The 23,932-nt window shown below is 38.2% G+C and overlaps 1 protein-coding gene across 5 annotated transcripts in view; it reads left to right on the top strand.

The window, feature by feature from the left end:
- The window catches only part of Slc5a1 (solute carrier family 5 member 1), a 157,382-nt gene extending 139,594 nt beyond the window's left edge, over positions 1–17,788 (top strand). For 3 of the 5 annotated variants that reach the window (XM_021257262.2, XM_021257261.2, XM_013071684.3), the window contains exons 11-15: positions 181–331; positions 3,494–3,662; positions 5,244–5,459; positions 11,454–11,559; positions 15,347–17,707. In XM_021257262.2, coding sequence (XP_021112921.1) covers positions 181–331; positions 3,494–3,662; positions 5,244–5,459; positions 11,454–11,559; positions 15,347–15,561 — 857 coding nt within the window. In that variant the 3' untranslated portion in view covers positions 15,562–17,707. Of the gene's footprint in view, positions 1–180; positions 332–3,493; positions 3,663–5,243; positions 5,460–11,453; positions 11,560–15,346 lie in introns of all 5 variants that reach the window. The other 2 variants (XM_004843519.3, XM_087198365.1) reach the window with 2 other exon arrangements.
- Positions 17,789–23,932: the final 6,144 nt, after the last annotated feature.

Here is a 23,932-nt window from a genome sequence, read left to right on the forward strand (position 1 = left end):
TTGTCTTCTGTGGGATTACAATATAATTTAAGGCCACAATCCATTTCTCAAAACAGCCACTCTTTCTGGAGAGATAAGTTGGAGAACATGGCATGGTTTCAGAAAGCCAACAAACCTTGAGCTCTTCCACAAAAGAATCCAGGCGTTGGATGTGCCACTCAGAAACTCCTTTTTTTCCAGGGCTTCGAGGCCTGATGCTGTCAGTCATGATGGCCTCTCTCATGAGCTCCCTGACCTCCATCTTCAACAGCGCCAGCACCCTCTTCACCATGGATATCTACACCAAGATTCGGAAGAGAGCATCTGAGAAAGAGCTCATGATTGCAGGAAGGTAAATGCAGCTTTTCAGTGCTATGTACTATTGAAGCTTGAATGATTAGGGAGATTCCATTCCCACAAGCCAGGGAAGATTTGGTAGATGGCTGGTTGGTATAATTGGAATAATCTCTTTGTCTAGTTACATTTGCCTCTCAGTGACATTAAACTTTTTTGTGTGTTGTACTTGGGACTGAGCCCAGGGCCTTTGCACTGAGCTACATACCCAGCCCTTTTATGTTTTTTAAAATTTTGAGACAGGGTCTTACTAAGTTGCCAAGGCTGGGCTTGAACTTGAACTTGAAGTCCTCCAGCATCACTCTCCCAGACATTTAGGCTTAAATTGGAGATCATTAAATAATGCCCGACTGTAGTTAGAAGGAACTAACATCATCTGATATAACTTGCAGGCTACCAGCAAGCTAAAATGAGGCTCATCCTCCCTAAACCCAGACAGTCTGTGCAGTGGCAGAGCCAGGACTAGAGTCTGTGGCTTATTAACTCATTGTCCACGACCCTTTAGACTCCCTTCTGTTGCCTTCTTAGCCCTCCACACTGTACTTCTCCACACTGGCTGTCATCGAGGCCCAAATGCCTCTGATTTCCCAACCTCTTGATGAGACATTTTTACACTGTCCATTGTGAAGCATAAATGAGATTTCAATTGTGAATATGCAAGGCTTTGGGTACATTTTGGATTGTCAAATGGGTTAATAAACACAACAGCATATTGAATATATTAGTGTTGACAGATGGATCAGGTGTGCTCAGGATTGCAATTATCCACTGAGCAGGTGCTCTGGATGATGGATTAACAAAAATTCTGCTATGTCTCTCCATGGGACAAAGGCAAGTCAACCTTCTCAGGGCAGGTAGAATGTTATTGGAGGCTGATCAGACCTCCAATCACCTGACCAAGGGTGTGGTGGATGGATCAAAAAAGACAAGATAAGATCTTAACGCATAAATGGGGGGCCGAGGACAGTCAAAGCTTGTATCTGGCTAAGACACCATCTCCTGGAGTTTGCCACTATTTATTGATCATGCAGCTTCTAGAAGGGGTAAGGGGCAGTGTAGGGAACTATGAAGTGGAGAGCACTGATGTGAGCAGGGTCCTAGCAACAAGGAAACAAGATATTCTAGTAGGAAAAGATCATTGATAAATGGAAATTTGTTTCTTCCCATGGATTAATTTTTGCCTCTATAGGAGTTTTCTGTACGAGTCATGCTGCCCTTAGCTGCACTATTGTCTTGCCATCCAAGATGTCACGGCGTCATGGATCATTGAGACGTTTGCTGTAACCAGTGGTGTGGGGAGTTGTTCCTTTCCCACACACCAACTGCTGGCTCTTCAGGCGAGCCATTGTGGGCTAATAGGCAGACTCAGACTTTGAATATGAAAAGCCAGTTTATAAATTTGTAGCTTGCTTAGGGTGGTCTCCATCAAAATGTGTCCCTGGGAAGCTAGTCAAAGGAAAGATTCCCAGTGATTGGAGGAGGGATGTGGGCTGTCACCTCATGGATGACAAGATTAGGGAGAAGCAAGGAAAGAAATATGGCAGGTTACTTTCAGGTGACAAGACATTTGGTACCCAGGGAAGATCTGACCATCTGAGAATCAAGTACTGTGTACCAGCAGAAGCACAGGACTGTTGCCTTAACTAGTTTTTCCCTTGAAAGTTACTTACTGGCTTTACCTGTTATTTGTAAGGCTTAGGTATGAAATAAGAAAGAAAAGCATTTTGTTGCTTTTCACAGATCTGCATCCCTTGGCTCTAAGACTATGTTGGGTTGTCTCAGACTTTTGTCCTGGGAACTATCTTAGCCCTAGACAAGCACACAGGGATATGAAACACTTTCAGACTCTACTGTATGGACTGTAAGTGCAATTGGGGATTTAGATATGGGAGAGGTGAGCATGGTATGGCATAATTGAGAAGGGCCCTGGGGGAGGGAGAATCTGAACTGAGTTCAAAATAATGGGTAGGATTTGGGTAAATAGGGGCCAATTGGAAGGGCACTGTAGAGGGAGAAGTATATAAAAATACTGCTCTGTGAAGGGCAGTTTAAGACTCATTTGTCTGAAATACACGAGGCATGGGAATCACAGCTTTTTTGTAATTAAATCAAGAACACAAGTAGTAAGAGAATCTCTAGTCTTTTTAGGCCATAACAAGAGCCAGAAATATCTGGTAGTGCCCCTTCCTATTTAGACTGTTCCCTTATAAAGTATTCTTATCTGGTTCTTTTAACTTTATTATGAGGAAGAAGGAGGAGAAAAAGATAATAATAGTTTTTGTTATTTTTATTGAGTACCTACTATTTGTGAGGTGTTTTACTCTCACTATGCCTATTCCAATTTTGCAAGGTCAGTCATGTCATATTATTCTCAGTTTACAACTGGAAAACTTGAGCTCCAGAGAGAGGTGAAGCAATGTGCTCCATATCACACAGAGATAATAAGAATTTGAATTCAGGACTGTCATGCTCCAAAGTCTATGCCCTTGTTCCTATACTCTACTGCTTCTTGAAGTGGGATTTTGCATGATAGTGACAGTACTGAGGTGACTATTGAAAGTCAAGTGTGTTTCCCTTTTGTGACAAAGTTGTACTCCATTGTGTGTAAATACCACATATTCTTTATCCATTCATCCATTGATGGACATTTTAAGTGAAATAAATAAGACATATACGATTAAATATCACATGGTTTCTCTTATATGAGAAACCCAAAATGTAAATAAGGAGGAAAATAAAAGATAGGTAATGGGGAGTGGGGAGACGGAGCTTTTGCAAAAGGGAAGGGGACCAAGAGATGGAGGGAGCAGGAAAGGGAAGGAAAGAGGGGTATAAAAGGGTTAAGATGCGTTATGCACCTGTACCAGCTCCCCACAAGGAAAGTGATCATTATGAAGTACAGACATGTACCAGTAGAGATAGAAATTTAACAGCAGCAACAGCAGGAACAACACAAAGAAAGCGACGAGATAAGTGTCTGGGGTGGGGGAAGGAGCCGGTCAAGTGTGTACCCATAGGCATAGACAGAAAAGGGAGGAAAAAAGTCTCAAGACTCAGTTTGTTTGGAGTTTTTCCTTGCTGTTCACATATTACATATGTATATATTTGTATAGAAACATAAATGTGTCTGTATATTTGCTAATGATGTGTTTGGTTTCAGGTTGTTCATCCTGTTGCTGATTGGCATCAGCATCGCCTGGGTGCCCATCGTGCAGTCAGCGCAAAGTGGGCAGCTCTTTGATTACATCCAGTCCATCACCAGTTACTTGGGACCCCCCATTGCAGCAGTCTTCCTGCTTGGTATTTTCTGCAAGAGAGTCAATGAGCCAGTAGGTATCATTCTGGCATGTTCAGCAAAGCCAGGCTGACACAGAGGTTTCTATGAGATTGCAAAGTGATCCTCAGGATTAGTCAGGCCCTGTGTTCGCTGAGGGACAACTCAAAGTCTTGAAGAAAATGTCAAATGCTATGAATTTTTCAAGAGCCTCTTGAGGATAAAGAATAAAGAGCAGAAAGAGGTTAATTGTCAAAACAGAAATAAAGCCTTAGCAAATTCTATCAGTGTCATACCTACCAACTAAAATCAAGAAATATTTTTTTGAAGGAATAAATGTATGGAGGCTGTATGGGGAACTTATTTTCCTTTTATTTTATCACTTATTCATCTAATAAATATTTCCAGATGCCAGTCATCGGGCTAGAACTAGAAACACAAAATGAGTGAAAATTGGTTCTTTCCTTGGACAAGCTCTCAGTTCAGATGGGAATACAGAAAGTAAATGTGTAATTACATAGTAGTGAGTTGGTACTGATATGGAGTTGTGTCCACATTGCTGTGGCCAAAGAAAGCAGGCCTACCTATTCAGTGTTTTCTAGCTTGCTTCACTTGAAGTTAGAAAAAAGTTTTCAGGAAGGAAAGAGTCAGTATTCTCCTGTACAGAGAGAATGACTTGGACAAAGACCCTGGATCACAAACATACATGACGTGTCTAAAGAATACCTGGTAACTTAGCACACTTGGAATAAAAGTATAGGAATAGTAATGGCTAGTAAAGAGGCAGACAAACACTTATCATGGAGACTCTTTTTGACCATTTTTCTTAGTGCACAGTCTAATTTGTCACCGACCTAAATGTGGCCTTTAGAAGTAGACATGGTCCTTTAGGTGCAGACTAACCAAAAGGAAAGAAAGCAAACAAAGGACAGGAAAGGAAGAGGAGGGAAATAATAAGAGAAGGAAGGGAGAAAAGGAAGGAGAGAAGAAAGATGGGAAGGAAGAAGGGAAGAAAGAAAAGTATTAAAAATTCTTGAAAAATAGTCCCCTAATATTTCTATTCTCTTAAAGACTTCTGTGTTTCTCATATATAAATCCAAAATTTAATGTCAAAACACATGGTATAATTTTATGCTCCCAAACCAAGCAAGATGACTTTGGATCTAGATAGAGGGGAGAAGAAGGAAGTGTTTGTTGTGTATATTTTTATGGGAAAGTTCCTTTTTCTTTTATCCCCCAATGACTTAATTTCTTATTCCATGTCTTCATGGAAGGCAAATTATTTTACAAGTAATTATTTTATATCTGAATATGCCTAAATCGAGTTTGGTAGTGGTAGCAGCTTCAAGGGGAGAGATTCAAATTGTTTTTTAAGTTAAAAGGAATTGTTAAAATTAAGGCTTAGGGCCAACATGCTATACCAGTTATTAGATACATATTATATTCTGAAACCTTGATTTATAATCCAGTACCCAAAGCTTGACTTAGTCCTGAACTCCAGTGTTCTGGCTTAAGAAGCCTGGGGCTACCATTTTTCTTACTTGTAATCCTTTCCCTCTGTTCACCCCCTCGAATGTTAGAGTGCCCAGCTGTTTAGGGAATTCTGCATTTGTTAACCCAGAATTTTCTTTCACAGGGAGCCTTTTGGGGACTGATCCTAGGATTTCTAATTGGGCTTTCCCGTATGATTACTGAGTTTGCCTATGGAACTGGGAGCTGCATGGAGCCCAGCAATTGTCCCCCAATTATCTGTGGGGTACACTATTTATATTTTGCCATCATCCTCTTTGTTATTTCTATCATCACCATCCTGGTCATCTCCTTCCTCACCAAGCCCATTCCAGATGTGCACGTGAGTATCTGTTTGGAAGGCCTTTCCTGTCCTTATGTCCCATTCATACTGTAATACTCTTGGTTGGCCTTGGCTCCTTTAGACATTTCATACTTATATGACTAACATAGGGCATGCTTGCCATTGGCTTCATACAGTTGGATACAGGACAGGAAACACAGTACACAAACGAGGCAGTAAGAAGCGTGTGTCTTCAACAGGAGTCCTCAAAGCCCATTCTTTAATATAAAGATTCTTCTCTGCATCCCTAGTGACAGCTTAGGTGCAAGGGAAATGAAATCACATGACCAGACACAGGGCTACCTTGGCTTAGAAACCCATGTTCAAAATAGGAGCTAGTATTTATTATAACAGTCCCAGGGTCAAAGCTTCTGGAGCTCCCAGTAAGGGACATACCTACCTATAAAAAGCATGGCACTCAGGGAAACCTGGTGTGTGGTTTGCGTCTTAATTTTTTCCACTTAAGCCACCAAATAGTTGTTTTTAGGATTTAAGATATTTCTAACAATATGTTTTGGTCTTTTTTCTGCTTCTGTAATGCAATACAATACAACACAATGGAACACTATACAATACATTACAATATAATACAATACAATATAGTACCACAGAGTGAATAAATTATAAATAATAAGAGTTGATTTGGCTCAAGTTCTGGAGTCTGGGAAGCCCAAGATTGAGGAGCTGCATTTTGTGACAGGCTTCTCACAAAATGATAGCACGGTAAAAAGTATTGTATGGTAAGAAAGAATGAGGGAGAGAGGGAGGGAGACACACACACACACACACACACACACACACACACACACACAGAAGGAAAGGAGAGGAAAGGGATGGGGAGAGAGACCAAATTTCACCCTTTTATCAGAAAAATGCTACCATGATAATGGTATTAATCTATTCATGAGGGCTGACAATCTAATTATCTCAATACTGTCACAATAGCAATTAAATTTCAACATGAGTTTTGAAGGAGGCATTTTACCTGTAGTACAATATCAATGTCCAATTGATTTAATACTTCAAAAATTGCAAGTAAACTTCTTTAGCTCTAGATGTCCCCAGTTGGTTTAGGTATTTTTATAGCCTTACCAATCTAGTTAAAGATTATCAGTTATGTGCCTATTTTACCTTAAGCAGTATAGTCTTGTAACTCAACACAGATGACATTTCCCTTTTTTCAGATTTCCAAGGAAACAGCTATAAAATTAACTCAAGGTCATATTTATCCATAGAGAAAGAGAAAAAGGTTTCGGTTAACACTTTATTCATGCAAACACAAATACAAAGAGCCTATGAAATCCTTAAGAGATATTCAACTTCACTATCAAATTTTCAAGACCTGTGACAAATCTTAATGTCAAATAAAACTGCCTTTGTAGCTACAGAATCACTATCACGTCAGCTGAATGGACCTGTCACTGTCTGTGTTGTATCAGCTTCCTCACATCTCAGTCTTTGAAAGTATTAGAGCTCCAAACACACTGAGCTCTATGCTTCCTCTTGAAGCAGAGTAAGCAAGGTGGTCACTGAAGGGCACGACTGTTATGAACAGATTTCACTGATTTTCAGACTTCAAGCTTCTGGTTTATACTGTACATTATGTCAATAGAAACTGTGCCTCCTACTCTACCCTTTTCTAATATGACTCATGATTCTATTTTTTACTTTTAAAAAAAGTTACATTTTTTATTATTAGTATATTGTTTATTTTTATTTTTTATTATTAGTATATGTTTGTAATACATATTAATTACCTTCATCTTGGGGAATTGGCACATATACATATTGTAACTTAATCATTTTTACTCTCTCTCCTTCCTCCCCTCCCCTCTCTTCTCTTTCCCAGATCCCCTTCCCACCTCCACAAAGTTTAATTCCCTGTCTTGTACCATCTCTCTTTTATTTTACTCTTTAAATTGTTTATAGTTTGAGTTTCTCATATAAGATAAATCATGCAACATTTAACCTTTTTTGTCTGATTTATTTCACTTTGCATTATGCTCTCGATTCATCCATTAAAGTACAAATGACACAAATTTATCTTTCTTTATAACTGAGTAGTACTGTACTGTATATACAGACCATATATCTTTAGTCATTCATCTGTTAGTGGACATATAGGCCACTTCTATAATTTAGCTATTGTGAATTGTGCTGCTAAAACCATGGGTTTGCCTACATCATTGTAATATAATGACTAATACTTTGGAGAAGATGCCCAGAAGAGGAATAGCTGGAGCAAATGGAATTTCTAATTTTAATTTTCTGAGGAGTCTTCATACTGATTCAATAGTGGTTGCACTAGTTTACATTCCCACCAACAATGTAGAAGAGTTCTTTTTTCCTCACAACATCCTCAGCATTTGTTGTGTTTTGAGTCCTTGATTCTTACTGGGATAAAATGGAACATCAGTGTTGTTTTGCTTTACATTTCTCTAATGGCCAAAGATTTTGGATATTTTTTTCATGTACTTACTGGCCCTTTGTACTTCTTCTTTTGAGAAATATCTATTTATTTCAATTGCCTATATTTTGATTGAGTCTTATTGGGGGGGCTTTTTTGGATGGATATATATATATATATATATATATATATATATATATATATAAGTTATTGATTTTCTGTTTGAGGAGTAGCTGGTAAAACAATCTTTCCATTCTGTAGGTGGTCTCTTCACTCTGTTGGCTGTTTCTTTTGCTATGCAGAAGCCTCTTAATTTGATATAATTCCATTTGATCCTTGATATTATATCTTGTGCAACTGAGATTCTGTTTAGGAAGTCCTTGCCTATGCCTATGTCTTCAAGATTTTTAACAATATTTTATTCCAGCATATCCAGTGTTTCTATTTTCATACTTAGGATTTTGATTAGTTTTGATTTGATTTTAGTACAGGGCGAGAGACATGGGGCTTGATTCATTCTTGTGCATGTGGATAACCAGTTTTCCTAGCACAGTTTGTTAAAAGAGGTTATCTTTTCTCTACTGTATGTTTTTGCCCTTTTGTCAAAAATTAATGGCTGAGGGTCCTTGGATTGTTTCTGCATCCTCAGTTCTATTCCACTGTTCAATATGTCCATTTTTGTGCTAGTATCATGTTGTTTTTATTACTGTAACCTTGTATAACTTGGAGTTTAGAATTATAATGCTTCTTGCTTTTCTCTTATTGATCAAAATTGCTTTAGCTATTCTGGGTCTCTTCTAGTTTCATATAAATTTTGGGATTGTTTTTTCTACTTCTGTGAAAAGTGTTTATGGTATTTTGATTGAAATTGCATCAAATCTGTATATCGTTTTTGTTAATATGGCTATTTTGATCATATTGATTCTGCCTACCCAGGAATAGCAGATGTTTTTCCACTTTCTAATGTCCTCTTCAACCTCTTTTTTTTTTTCAGAGTGCTATAGTTTTAGTTATAGACGTCTTTCACTTCTTCATTAACTTAATTCCTAGGTATCTAATGTTTTTTAAGATACCATGAATGGTGTTATGGGTTGTGTCTAGATGTACCCCCAAAGCCTCATGTAGTCATGGGGGGTGGTTTAAGAGGTGGCTGGATCTAGAGTGTGTGATGCTGGCATTAAGTGTTTCATGCTAGGATTAAGAGCTGTGTGATTATTAAATTAGTCTACTGATTGGTTTGGTCTAGTTCTGAGTGTGGATAATGGGAAGACCCATCCTGGGTGTGAGTGCTACCTGCCCTAAGGGCGTGCAGCCTGTATTCTATGCTGCCACTTGTTGCTTTGCTGCCTCTTCACAACTTTGCTGCTTTGCTGCTTTCTGCCACCATGAACTGTTTCTCCTCTGTGGTGCTCCTTAGTTGTGCAACCCTGTCTTTGAGCCAGCCTACTATAAATGGAAACCTCTACAAACCGTGAGCCAAAATAAACCTTTTCTTCTTTAACTTTGGGTGTCAGGTATTTTGTCTTAGCAATGAGAAAAGTAACTAAGACAAATGGGATTGTTTTCCAGATTCCTTCTTGTGGGTTTATTTTTTTGTGTACAGGATTGTTGTGTATTTATTTGTATGTTGCCACTTTGATGAATTTGTTTATTAGCTCTGACAATCTTCTGGTGGAGTTTATTAGGTTTTCCATGTAAAGGGTCATGTCATGTGCAAATATGGACAGCTTGACTTCTTCCTTTCCATCTATTTCTCTTGCCTGATTGCTCTAAGGTTTGAGTGCTGTATTGAACAGGAGTGGTGAGAATGAACACTGTTGTCTTGTTCCTGATTTTAGAGGAAATGGTTTCAGGTTTTCCCTATGCAGTATAATGTTGGCAGTGGGTTTGTTGTAAATGGCTTTTACCTGTTTGAGGTAAGGTCTTTTTATATCTGTTTTTGTTAGGATTTTATCAAAGGCTTTTTCTGCATCTATTGAAATGACCATGTGATTTTTATCTTTACATTTATTTATTTACCTATGTTGAACCATCTTTGCATCACTGAAATGAAGCTGACTTGGTCAGAATGTGTGACCTTTTAATGATTTGATGCATTCTGTTTGTAAGTATCTTGTGAGGATTTCTGTATCTATATTCATTAAAGAAATTGGCTTCTAGTTTTCTTTGTCTGATTTTGTATCAGGGTAATGCTAGCTTCAAGGAATGAGTTTGGAAGTTTTCCCTCCCTTCAATTTTATGGAAGAGTTTGAGATGTATTGACATTAGTTCTTCCTTGAAATTCTGGTAAAACTTAGCAGCGAATCCTTCAGGTCCTGGGCTTTTTTTAGTTGGTAGGTTTTTAAAAAAAAATTACTGCCTCTATTTTCATTCCCTGTTATTGGTCTCCTCAGAATTTTTATATTGGTTCAGTTTTGATAATTCATATGTGTCTAGGAATTTATCCATTTCTTTGAGAGTCTCCAATTTACTGGAATATAAAATTTCAAAATAGTTTCTTTTAATTCTCTGAATGTCAATATTATCTGTTGTGATTTTGCTATTTTAATTTCTAATTGCTTTGATACTAGTTTTCTTTCCTTTTGGCAAATTTGGCTAAGGGTTTATTAATCTTGTTTATGCTTTCAGAAAACCAACTTCTTTTTAAAAATTATTATTATTATTTTTTTGGTACTGGGGATCGAACTCAGGACCTTGTGCTTGCGAGGCTGGTGGTGGAACCACTGAGCTAAATCCCCGGTCCCGAAAACCAACTTCTTGATTCATTGATCCATTGTATTTTTTAAATCTCCATTTCATTAATTTCTACTCTGATCTTTTTTTTCTACAAGTTTTGGATTTGAATTGCTCTTGGTTTTCTAAGACCTTGACATGCATTATTAGGTTATTTATTTGGGATTACTCTATTGTTTTTTATGTGGGCATTCACTGGTGTAAACGTCCCTCTTCAAACTGCTTTCATTTTGTCCCACCCTGTATGACATAGTACTGGAAAAATGGCTGTATAGTCTTTTGTCCTAGTATCAATGCTAAAAGAAACAAATTCATTTATCGTATGTAAAGAGATTTCATTTATTCAACAAACCTTTCTTTTTCTTTCTGGTTTCTCTTTCTTTCTTCCTTTTCTGGTACTGAGGATTAAACCTAGGACCTTTTCACTGAGCTACATCCCCAGCCCTTTAAAGTTTTTTCTGAGACAGGGTCATGGCAAGTTGCTTAGGCTGGGTTCCAACTTGTGACCCTGTTGCCTCAGCCATCCAGAGTGCTGGGATTACATCTGTGCAGCACCATGTTTGGCTTCAACAATTATTCCTATATTTTATACAGTTAGCCTGTAGAATATATATACATCTAATATATATATTATATATATATATGAGCTGGAGTGTGTATGTATCTGAATACATCCAAGTTCCCAACATATTTAGAGACAATGCTATAGGTAGGAACTCCTATGTGAGTTCTTGTGGGTACTGAGAGGCCACATTCTTTTTCCTTTCTTGATGCATTATCATTTTGTTCTCCTTGCTTCTTGGACCAAGGCACTATTTAGATCTTTCTGTTAACTTGTTCTACTTTCTTCACAGCTCTATCGTCTGTGTTGGAGCCTGCGCAATAGCAAAGAAGAGCGTGTTGACTTGGATGCAGGAGAGGAGGTCATCCAAGAAGATACAAAGGAGACCATTGAAATAGGTGATTGATGACTCAGGCCGTAAAAAGTTACTGCATAACAGCAACTTCAATGAAACCTACATCAAATATCTCATCAAAGCTCAAATCTCTCTCATGTAGGACGAAAGGAGTAGGGTGGGGCTGAGAGGAATAAATAGTTTTGGGAAGTTCACTATGAAGCCTGGTCAGGGTAGGGGAGGGAGATGCAGTCATCTAAGCTGCCTTATCCCTCATGTTGTATAATGCTCAGTGACTCAGTGTATGGGGTATTTGCCACCTTGCCCTGATTTAGGGCAAAGTCATGAATAGAAGAGTCAGAGATTTTGACACCACCTGTGCACTGAGAACAGATGGAACCAAAGCTATTCTCAGTTCTAGTGATGTCAGGGGTATGATATAGAGGCTTGTGGGATCTTACGTTTTACCATGTAAGACTTAGAAAATCAAATTTCTCTGGAAGCCTGAGATGTTGCTTAATCAGTGTCCAGAGGTTTAGCCCTTAAATTACTGCTTTCTTCAGATTCAGTGTTGCAACTTTTCTTCCCCACAAGGGAGAAGTGCATGCATGTAGAATGGATGTGTGTGGCTTGCAGAAGTATGGGAGCTGAAGGTCATATGCTTTACCCGGTGTTAGGCTGGAGGGTCACCACTCCCTCTGAAGGATGGCACCGATGAAGTAGAACAAGTTCTGTATCTGATCAGGAATGTCACTGAATCCTAGGTCTGGAAAAGGTCCTACAGTAATTTATCTTATTACCTCATTTTATAGACACACAAATGGGGGCCCAGAGAGGGAGAGACTTTGTCAGTGGTCCTGGTTCTGATACAGTCTGCTCTTAAATCTCTAAGGACTTTTTCAGTTCTGAAACTCTGACTGTGAGTACTGGCGGAACATGGAGCCACAGCCAGTCGGCCATGGTGCTGAAAACAGGCAGCTCCTTCATGCTTCCCTGGCGCAGGCAGGCTTGAACCTGCCCCTACCTCTCCTACCTCTAAAGATGTCTCCATATTAAGTGAGAGTATTACAGATTTTAAAAGGACACGGATAAGAAGTATTTTGAGTGGTGGGAGATGTTAACGTGGAAGAGGAGGTTATTTTTTGTATTAGGGAACAGACTTAAAATAGATAGATCAAAATAACCCATGCAATTTTGACTCAGAGTGAGGAGGTAGGATAATGCAGAGATAGATTGTGGAATCTAGAATCAGGTGGAATTGGGACTGAATCTGGAATTATTTTCTTATTACTTCGGACAAGTGAATACATTTTTCTAAAGCTTAGGCTCCTCATGTAAAAATATTCTACATAATGCTCCGTACCTCATAGCACTGTTGGAAATAAGATAATGCTTGACTATAAGGATTGGCTGTAATTATCACCATCTTGATTGATTTTAAGGAAGAGTTTTTTTAAAAAAAATTGCATCTCTATTTCCTCAATATTTAAAAAAATTAATTTTATGCGATGGGAATTTATTTCAGTGGCACTGAGCCTGTCTTGCAAGAGCTTGGTCCTGAGTTCAATCCCTGGTACCCCCCAAAATTAATTTTATTGGTACATTTTAGGTATACAGTATAATGACATTCATCATTGGAAATTTGCACCTTTACATCTCTCTTGGTTCTTTTTTTTTCCCCATTCCCCTGCCCTCCCTTCAACCCCTCCATCCCTCCCTATTTACAAAGGCTTTGTTTCCAATATTTCCTTTCCTCACATTAATTCCATTCCCTTCTTTCCTTTTTCCAGTTCCTCCCACTTCCCCTTCCCCTTTGGGCCTTTTCTTCCTATTTCTTTTTTTTTTTTTGGTACCGGGGATTGAACTCGGGACCTCGAGCTTGCAAGGCAGGTGCTGGAACCACTGAGCTAAATCCCCGGCGCTTTTCTTCCTATTTCACAGTTAAGGAAGAGTTTTCTAATTGAATTGGTCTGGAAAGGGATGAGTGGCATCAGGGATGCTATAGAGGGGACTCCCACACTGGCTATAGAATTGGTGACATCTTAGGTTCAGCGTAACACTTGAATTCTCTTGGTTCTTGATGAGATCATGGTGAAATAAAATTGAACACCCTTCTGTACCGAAGCACAATAAGCTAAGCTCTCTTGAGGAACCATGAGTGTCACAATCACCATTTTCGGAGAAACAGCACCACAAGGAAGTCTTGCAGCTGCATTATCATCTCTGTATTCTCACCATCACCACCACCATCATTGTGTAATTGACAATGATAACATCATAACATATTTTAATTATAAATATCTTAATCTAGTGATTCATTTTTGTACCAAGTCATCATTTTAAGGCAGATAATGCCAGTATAATTTTTCTACTTTTACAGATGAGAAATAGAGACTTTTCCAAAGCCTGGTTATTGATGCAGATAACCATATATTTCTCACTTGGCCTGAGGAGGAGCCCAACTCCTTTTCCCCTTTTCCCACTTTCCCATTTCCCCCATTTCCCATTCCCAACTCATTTCCTCCTTTTCCATGATTTGGTGGAGTGAGTCAAAAGGGAGAGGTACATGGAGGCTTGTCTCTCTTATGTGTGAGAGAAAAGAGAGAGAGAGGCAAAGGGAAGGGTTAGTGTCAGAGATCCCTGCAGTCAGGTTCCAGCACCCACCTGCCCAGTGTGTGATGCAGGCCTGAGAAAAAGAATACACTAAGAGACAGGACCAAGAGAGTGCAAGTGGGTTGCCAGGATGACCAATGCCCATGCAACCGACAAAGGTGCTGGACAGTCCCAGGCACCGACTTTTATTGGCAATCAATTGGGGTAAAGATGATGTGTGGTTTCTACGGAAATTAATGTAAACAAGGCTCAGAAAGGACAAGACAAAGCATTCTCAAATTAGGAACAGATTATACAAGATATATGATTGTAAGTAGAACGTTGTCCTTCTAGTCTGAAGGTTTGAGTTGTGGGAATGGAATTTGGGTGTGAGTTACTCTGACCTCGGCATGTAGGCTTTAGCTAGACTCACTTCTGTAAACAAGCCAACTCTTTACAGGCTGCCTTGGGCATAATCAATATTACAGTCCTCTGGCCAGGGATTTAGCTCAGTAGTTCCACCTCCTGCCTCGAAAGCGCAAAGTCCTGAGTTGGATCCCCAGTACCAAACAAACAAAGAAACAAACAATGAAAACCAAAAGCAAAACAGTCCTCTGCAAGTTAGCCTACTGTAAACCATTAGAATTGACAGATGTAGCCAGTTCACTCCTTAGTCATGCCATCCTCACTGATTTCCAGTGATGAAGAAAACAAGCATGAGCTTATGTATTTCAGATGTGGGTTTTCCATGTGCTTCGTACGTCAGTTCCCCAGCCCATTGCCAACACTTCTCTTTCATACACTATTACTTGATCTGACTGTTCTAAATAGAAATGAATGTATATTGATACTTGGTTGGTCATGGTGGCACACGCCTGTAATCCCAGCATTTGGGAGGCTGGGGCAGAAGGATTACCACCAGTTTGAGGCCTGCCTGGGCTATGTAGTGAGTTCAAGGTCAGCTTGAACTAAATAGGGAGATCCTGTCTCAAAAAAAAAATGTATCTTGATTCCGATAGAGGTAAAATTTAGGCTAATTGATCATGAGGATGTAGAATCCTCCTATTAACCTTGTTTTAAATGTAATTAAGTTAATTTGTATATGTTGTACTATTCCTATTCCTGAAAATGAGAAAATTGGGCAGTTACTACCAAATAGTAGACTAGATGCTCTATGGTGTGGCACCTCCCCTTGAAGTCTTTTCTATTTCCTCTTGGCTCTGTATGTGATAATCCTTTATGTCTCACTCTCAACACAGAAGTTCCTGAGGAGAAAAAAGGATGCTTCAGGCGGGCCTATGACCTATTTTGTGGGCTGGACCAGAAAGGACCCAAGATGACCAAAGAGGAGGAGGAGGCCATGAAGAAGAAGTTGACAGACACCTCTGAGAAGCCTTTGTGGAGGACAGTAGTGAACATCAATGGCATCATCTTGCTGACTGTGGCTGTCTTTTGCCATGCATACTTTGCATAAGTCCTGCCTTCTGCCATAGACTTTCCAAACTGGCATCTTTACTGCCTCCCTTTAGTCCCATTCTGAAGGGAAACTGGTCTGTTGTAAACTTTGCCCAGATGGATAAACATGTACATGTGTAATTATAGGCAAGCTGGAGAAAAATCATTATTTTTCTGTTAACTTATGTATTTGAAGCCAATGTAATACAGTCCTATGTACCTAGTAGAGCTGCAGAAGGAAAGTTCAGTCATATCCAGGAAAAATCAAACTAAGAACAGAAGCCCTGTGATATCTGATGCAAGTCTGGTAATTCCACATGACAACCTTATTTATAATCCTTAAATATTACTTTTGGAGTTTGGTCTCCCTGGTTCCTTCCTTTCTGACCTTTTATCATTAAAAAAAAAAAAAGAAATTCCTTTCCTGACATCATATCCCTGTATATTTTTCTCAGTGTAAAAAAAAATTAATCTGCTAGACTGATGAATGTGTGAAAGCTGAGGATGGGGACTTGACAGGCCCCTGTCCTAGGCATTTGTTCTTTGAGGGGGTGGAGGCCTCAGGAATGTAAAACTTACCCAAAAGGGAGGGTCCCAGGCCTCAGTCTCAGGCAAGTGGAGGAGCAGATAATCTTGAATCCAGAGAATTTTCTGTTCTTAAGTGTCCATTGTGCATTCCATGTGTTTGGGATTCACTCATTTTGACATTCACTCTGCTTGGCATATTTTAACCACTCCACGACATTTGTTGACTAAATAAATGATTTGGACATTTATTTATAGATACCTGTCTGGCCCTTGGTGTATGTGCTTTTTGTCTGCACAAAGTACATGGTATGGTGACCAATTTGGAATGTACTTGCCAGAGACTCTGCCTTAATGGTGCTGGTGTTGACATGTGGACTTAGAAGGTGACACTACATCACATGACAGAACAAATACATTTGCTGTGTGTCTTAGTTACTTTTCTCACTGCTGAGACAAAATACCCAAAATCTAAAGTTAAAGGAGGAAGGGTTTATTTAGCTCACAGTTTGTAGAGGTTTCCATCCATAACTGGCTGGCTCCAAGGCAGGGTGACATGGCAGACAGACACTGTAGAGGAGAAACAGTTCAAGGTGGGCAGAAGGCAGCAAGGCAACAAGGGATGACCACAGTTCTTTCTATTCCTTATAGCTTATCCAGGGTACTTAGGGCAGGTAGACTCACACCTTTAATCCTAGTGTCCTTGAACCTAGCATTGTGCCATGAATCAAATATAGCATCACACACTCTAGATCCAGCCACCTCTGAAAAAGCACCACCTATGACTGCATAGGGCTTTAGGGGCACACAAGCCATAATGCTGAGGCATCTGTCATCTCAAGAAGGCTGCCCTCTGCCAAGAAATACTGAAACAATTACTGAATCCTGTGATTCTCTTGTGAGTTCATGTGAGTTCACATGACCACAGCTATTTCTTTTTTAGGCGCTCAAAGCTTCTAGCTGGAAGGAGTGTGTTTCTTGTTGTAGTTTCCTAGGGGAAATTCTTTTAATGTAAATTAAATTAATCAATTGAAAAAGGTCTACGTGTGAAATCTCAGTTATGTGATCCCACTGAAGTTAAAGTCAACATGTTAGCTTTGACTGGTTTCAGGTTAGCTTAGAAAAGTGCTGAGTGTGGTTCCTCAGTATAGAAATTGCTCAACAGGTAAAAAAAAAAATGACTTGTTCTTATGGAAGGAAGGAAATCCAGAGAGCATTATTTGAAGTACCTTCTCATTCCCATTAAACTAGGCAGAAAAGAGGGAAAAGTAGAGTTTGACATGGTCAGAATTACTCAGAGGACTCAGTGTTGTGTGGAATTTGTGGTATGTTTTGAGTGGATAAAGGGAGAAGATTGAAAACCGGTGGGTGGAGTAGGCAATGTAAACTAGATTATCCCGGATGCCATTTCTGGCTTTGGTAATGATTACTGTATATATTGTAAATTATTTTGTCTCAACTATGTACTACATTTTTTCTCTTTGAAAGATGGAGAACTTGGTGCTTATAGCATGTGCTTGCTTCCTTAGGTGTGACAAGGACACTTTGAAAAGGGGATGAGAGATACATACATGAAAGAGGCTATACAGATACTATATTAAACTACATGATATTTCCATCAATTAAAATGTATTACTTTGAAAGCACAAGGTCCTGAGTTTGATTCCTGGTACCGAAAAAAATGTATTATTTTGATAAAATAAAAACCTTAAAAACTCTGATGTTTAGAGAGTGAACATAACATTTATAAATAGTGAACATAACTTTGGTTAGCACAAAACATGGATTAGGAAGCAGGATGTCAGAATAGTTGAGAATAGAATCCAGAAACTTGAACAATTAAAAAATTTAAGCTAAAGCTAGGCATAGTGTGCACCCTATAGTCTCAGCCACTGGAAAGGAAAAGGTAGGAGGATCACTTAAGTCCAGGAGTTCAAGATCAGTCTGGGCAACATAGCAAAACCCATCTCAAAGACGTGTAAGTTTGAAGATGATTTTCAGCTTCAAAACTTCTAGTAAGCATGAAGCCAGTAACTTTACCTCTGTAATATCCTTTTAGAATAGACTGAGCCAAAATGGATGCATATTGAGGCCATACTCTTAAGTGAAGTAAATAGGACACACATGTGTAAATACCGAATAGTTTCACTAGTGTGAGAAACTGAAAGTGTAAACAAGGGTTAAAATGATTAAAATGAATAATTGATAATTTGAAATAGGAAAAAAGGTCCAAAGAGGAAGAATTGAAGGGAGGGGAAGGGGAAAGGAAAAACTATGAGAAAAGAGAAAAAAAGAGAAATGAAATCTATGTAAATAGGGAAGGATGGAGGGGGTGAAGGAGGCACAGGTAATGGGGAAAAAAAATAAGCACCAAGATACATCATGTACAGGTACAAGCACCCAATGATAAATGTAAACGAATTGTATACCTAAAATGTACCAATAAAAGAACTTAAAAAAAAAAAGAATAGACAGCCATTTGGGTAACTAGGGACCAGTAAATTATAAATTGTACTAGAATACTTTCTGGGGTAAGGGGAATTTCTAATTTTTTTGTTATCGGGGGTTGAACTCAGGACCTTGTGCTTGCGAGACAGGTGCAGCACCACTGAGGTAAATCCCTGGCCCAGAATTTCTAATCTTTTCTTCAAATTGAAGGTGGTGTTATACATGGGGCAGAATGACTGCTTATTATGCTGAGTTTATAGATCTGAAAACCCAGGACTTACTGGGCCAAAAAGCTTCTTTAAATTCAGGTAACTTTAAAAGGAATTTCTCAAAATGAAAAGACAAATTTCCTTCCCTGCAAAGGGAAGCCCTTGACTGACGTGGGAATGTTACTTACTTCTTTGTAGCTGAGTCAGGCATTGATGTTCACTTAGAAACATTTCTAACTTTGGAACTCACTAAAGCTCATTCTTTCCTAGGGTCAAAACCATCTCCTAAATGATGCAAAGCGGCTTGATTATTTTCTCCCAAGCAAACCTTGAGAGAAAACTGCATGTGTGCTTGGTTGGAAGAGAGCAGTTTTGTATCATTTCCTCCCATTGCACTCCAAGAAAAATCTCACTTACCCTGTAGACTGTAATATGGTGTGCGAGGTTGAGTGAGCTGCCCTTATTTTAGTAGATTGGTGGGAATAGGATTAATGAGGTGTAAATTAAGTCAAGGGGTTTGGCTCTGTTTCAATGGCTATAAGTGATGCTGATGAATTTCCTGTCATTCCAGAGACACACGCTGCTTCCTTAACCCAACCAGCTTTTGTAATTCTAACAGCAATTCAATAAAAAACAGGTAATTTAATGCAGTTCATCCCATACTTGGAAAAGTGATAGCAAATATATATCCATCTGATAAACGACCTTCTTTAAACATGACTGCTGGCAGCTCACACATACACATTTCAGAATTAGACAAAGGGCTTCTTAGAGTAGCGGTTCTCAAATTATAGTTTGCATGAGAATCCCTTGGAGGGATTGTTTATGGACAGATTACTGAGTCCTGTCCCCAGAGTTCCTCATTCAGTAGATCTGGGATGGAGCTTGAGAATATGCACTTCTCATAACTTCATAGATAATTTTGCTGCTCTGGTCTGTAGATCACACTTTGAAATCCAAAATTTAGAGCTAACTTCTAAATGGGTTTCATTTTTATCACCAAGGTAAACAGAACTGGAGGGACATTTCTCTCCCTCCCCACCAGGCTAGGTTCTCCTTTGAGATTTTTACTGAATCTTAGAACCAAAGTCTTTTCAAACCAAGATGTAGGTATGGCTGAGGTACATTACAATGCTAAGGAATAGAAAAATCCAACCTCATTAATTTTTAGGGTCCATTTGCTTAATCCTGGTCCCCTTTAGATGTACAAGAGCCAGAATACTTTCTTGAAATTTCTTTTTCAAATAGATAAAATTGTAATATTTGTGGTATATAGCATGATATTTGATATATGTGTACATTATGGAATGATTAAATCAAGTTAATTAGTATATTCCCTCCTACACTTATTTTCTGTAGCGAGAACATTTAAAATTTACTTAGCTATTTTAAGCACATGATTTATTACTATTGACTATAATCAGAATATTATATAGTAAAGCTCCTGAACTTTTTAAACCTGGATAAGTGAATTTTTTTGCATCCTTTGACAAATATCTCTCTCCTTAATTCCTTCCTTTCCCAGACCCTGGTAACTAACCATTCTACACTCTGCTTCCATCTGTAGGTTCCATCTACAAGTGAGTGGGATCATTTGGTATTTGTATTTCTGTAGCAAGTCTTGACATCTAGCTTGACTTTCATGCTTGGTACTAATTCTGTATTCTCTATATAGTATATTCTGGTCCTTAAAGTCAGTCTCATGGATGGAAATATTTTTGCAAGTGGGGATGGGGCTGAGAGGAGAAAGCACTAACATTGATTGGGCATCTTCTGTGGGTCTGCCCTTTAAGCAATATCAAATGACCTCAACTAATCTTTACAACAATTCCATGAAGTCTGCACTATATACATGGAGGAGATAGAGGTTCACAGAGATTCAAAGAGCTTACTAATCATGGCCTAGGAGGGGTTGACAGTCCCTCCTCTCTGGCATAGAGTATCCCGGGGCAGCCTTGTAACAGTAATATAACATCTCTTCTCCAACCCAAAACCCTGGAATAGCAGTGGGATGTGGACAAGCAAGGAGACCAGCAGCTACTGAGCACTGATTTATTTATATTAAAAAATGTCATATGAATAAATTTATCAATTTTATTTTATTGATATATGTTTGTACTATATAATTACATTCATTTTGGGGAATATATATATTCATATCTTGTATTATATTTTGATAATTTTCAATCCCCTTTCTCCCACCCTTCTCTCCTCTTCCCCCTCTCCAAAAAGTCTACCTCTGTTTCCTGCCATCTCTCTTTTATTTTACTCTTTAATTTATTCACATTTTGAGTTTCTCATATACCATCAACTTATTTAAATCAGTGAGCCAGGTATTCCTATTTCCATTTGCAGATGAAGAATGAATGTGATTGCATTGTTCCAGGTGGGCCTGCATCTAGAGCCTTTACTCCTAGTGCTGGTCTAGGTAGCTAGCTCCTCCTGACCAAAGAGATAGGAACCAATTTTCTTTGTCAAAGCAGTCTACTCTTCCATGAAGTCTTTCCCCAGACTCTTGGGTTGTAAATAATGATGTTTTATGGTTTCTACTTCACCCACAGCATGAAGAAAGATGATAGTTGAATGGACCCACACTCCAAGATCATACTCAAAGACCAAATCATCATTATGAACACCAGATATTTCAGACTGGCAAAATGCAAATCAGAGTGCTGGGGCTCTGCACCTATTTTCTGATATACTATAGTCTGGAAATCAAGGCGCCTTAGTCTTTAAAAATTTTTTTATTAGTACATGTTTGCCATACATAATGATCACATTCATCATAGGGAATTTATACTGTACATAATATGTCTTAATTTTTTTTTCTCCCATTCCCTTTCCCTCCCTTCAACCCTTTCTCTCCCCATTTACAAAAGCTTTGTTTCCATTTTCCCTTCCATTCTCTCTTTTTTTCTTCCCCTTTCCCTTTCCCTTTCTTTTCTTCCCCCTCCCTCCTCCCTTGTTCCCTTTTCCATTTGAACATGTTCTTCCTACTTCCCAATATCTATCCTCCATTTTGCTCCTTATTTTCTCTTTGGGTTTCTCACACAAGAGAAACAATGTGATATTTAAATTTGTATGTCTGATTTATTTCACTTAACATCGTGCTCAGAGGTGCATCCATTTACCTAAAAATCACTCTTTTATCCTTCTCTACTTCATTGTATATAAATACCACATTTTCTTTATCCATTCATCTATTAATGGACTGTTTCCAAAACTTAGCTATTATAAATTATGCTGCTATAAACATGGATATACATGTATCATGGTAGGATGCTTTTAACTCTTTTGGGAAGACACCTAGAAGGACAACCTCTAGTTTTGGTTTTTTGAGGAATCTCCATACTAATTGCCATAGTGGTTGTACCAATTTACACTCCCACCAACAATGGAAAAGGGTTCCTTTTTCCCCACAGCCCTGCCAGTGTTTGTTATTGGTTGATTTCTTGATGATAGCAATTCTTTATGGAGTGAGATGGTGTCTCAGTGTTGTTTTAATTTGCATTTCTTGAATGACCAGTGATGTTGAACATTTTTCATATATTTATTTGCCTTTTCTACTTCTTCATCTGAGAAGTGTCTATTCATTTCATATGCCCATTTTTGGATTGATTCTTTAAATTTAAGGGGGTCTGACTTTGAAAAATTTTCTATATTAGTCCTTTGAGGAGTAGCTAGTAAAATTTTTTTCCCACTTTGTGGTTTGTCTCTTCATTCTGTTGGTGGTTTCGTTTGTTGTAAAAAAGCCTTTTAATTTGATGTGATCCCAATTGTTGATTCTTTGTGGTATTTTCTGTGTGACTGGGATTTTGTTCAAAAAGTCTTTGCCTACACCTATGTCTTTCAGAGTTTTACCTATTCTGTCTTCCAGTTTCTGTTTTTATATTTAGATTGTTGGTCCATTTTTATTTTAGTTTAGTGCATGTTTAGAGATATGGATCTAGATTAGGTCTTCTGCATGTGGAAAGCCAGTTTTCCCAGCACTGTTTATTAAAGAGGGTGTCTTTTTTCCAGTGAAGGTGTTTGGCCCCTTTATCAAAGATAAGGTAGCTGAGTGTGCTTCGTGTTATTTCTGCATCTTCTATTCTGTTCCATTGATCCTTGCATCTATTTATTTGCCAGTACTATGCTGTTTTTATCATGGTAGCTTTGTAGTATAACTTTAAATTGGGGATTGTGATGCTCTTTGCTTTGCCCTTGTGGCCCAGAATTGCTTTTGGTGTTCTAGGTCTCTTCTGGTTCCATATGAATTTTAGGATTGTTTTCTCTAGTTCTTTGAAGTATACTATTGGTATTTTGGTTGGGATTGCATTAAATTTGTATAACAGTTTTGGAAATATGGTCATTTTACTATATTGGTTCTGCTTACCCAAGAACAGGGGATGTCTTTCCATTTTCTGATATCTTCTTTTCTTCCCTTTTTTCAGAGTACTGTAGTTTTCAATCTTAAGGTCTTTTACTTCTTTCAGTTTAGTGATTCCTAACTATTTCATTTGTCTTGATGCTATTTTGAAAGGTAATATTTCTCTTATTTTTCTCTCAGTGAATTTGTTGTTTATGTACAGGAATGCTATTGACTTTTGACTGTTGACTTTGTATCCTGCTAAGCAACCAAATTTGATTATTAATTCTAGGAGTTTTTGGTGGAGTTTTGGGAGTCTTCTATGTAGAGTATCATGTCATCAGCAAATAATTATAATTTAACTTTTTCTTTCCTATTCTTATTTCTTTTATTTCTTATTACTTTTATTTCTTTCTCTTGCCTAATTTTTCTGGTTAATGTGTCCAGAACTATATTGAATAGGAGTAGTGATAGTGGGCATTCTTGTCTTGTTCCTGATTTTAGAGTGAAAACTTTCAGTTTTTGACCATTTAATATGATGTTGGACCATTTAGTATGATGTTTACAATTAGTATGATGTTGGTTCATTATAGATGGTTTTATCATATTGAGATAAAGACCATCTATTCCAATTTTCTTTTTAGTTTTTATCATGAATGGGTGTTGGACTTGGTCAAATGCTTTTTCTGCATCTATTGAGATGATCATGTGGTTTTTGTCTTTGGATCCGTTAATATGGTGCATTATTTAATTAATTAATTAATTTCAATTAATTTTATTGGTACATTTTAGGTATACAATATAATGACATTCATCATTGGAGATTTGCACCTTTACATAATATATCTTGATTCTTATTT

The sequence above is a fragment of the Heterocephalus glaber genome, unplaced genomic scaffold, assembly GCF_053883595.1.
Source record: "Heterocephalus glaber isolate CG9 unplaced genomic scaffold, H.glaber_assembly_v1.0 deba00001687, whole genome shotgun sequence".
Classification (NCBI taxonomy): domain Eukaryota; kingdom Metazoa; phylum Chordata; class Mammalia; order Rodentia; family Bathyergidae; genus Heterocephalus; species Heterocephalus glaber.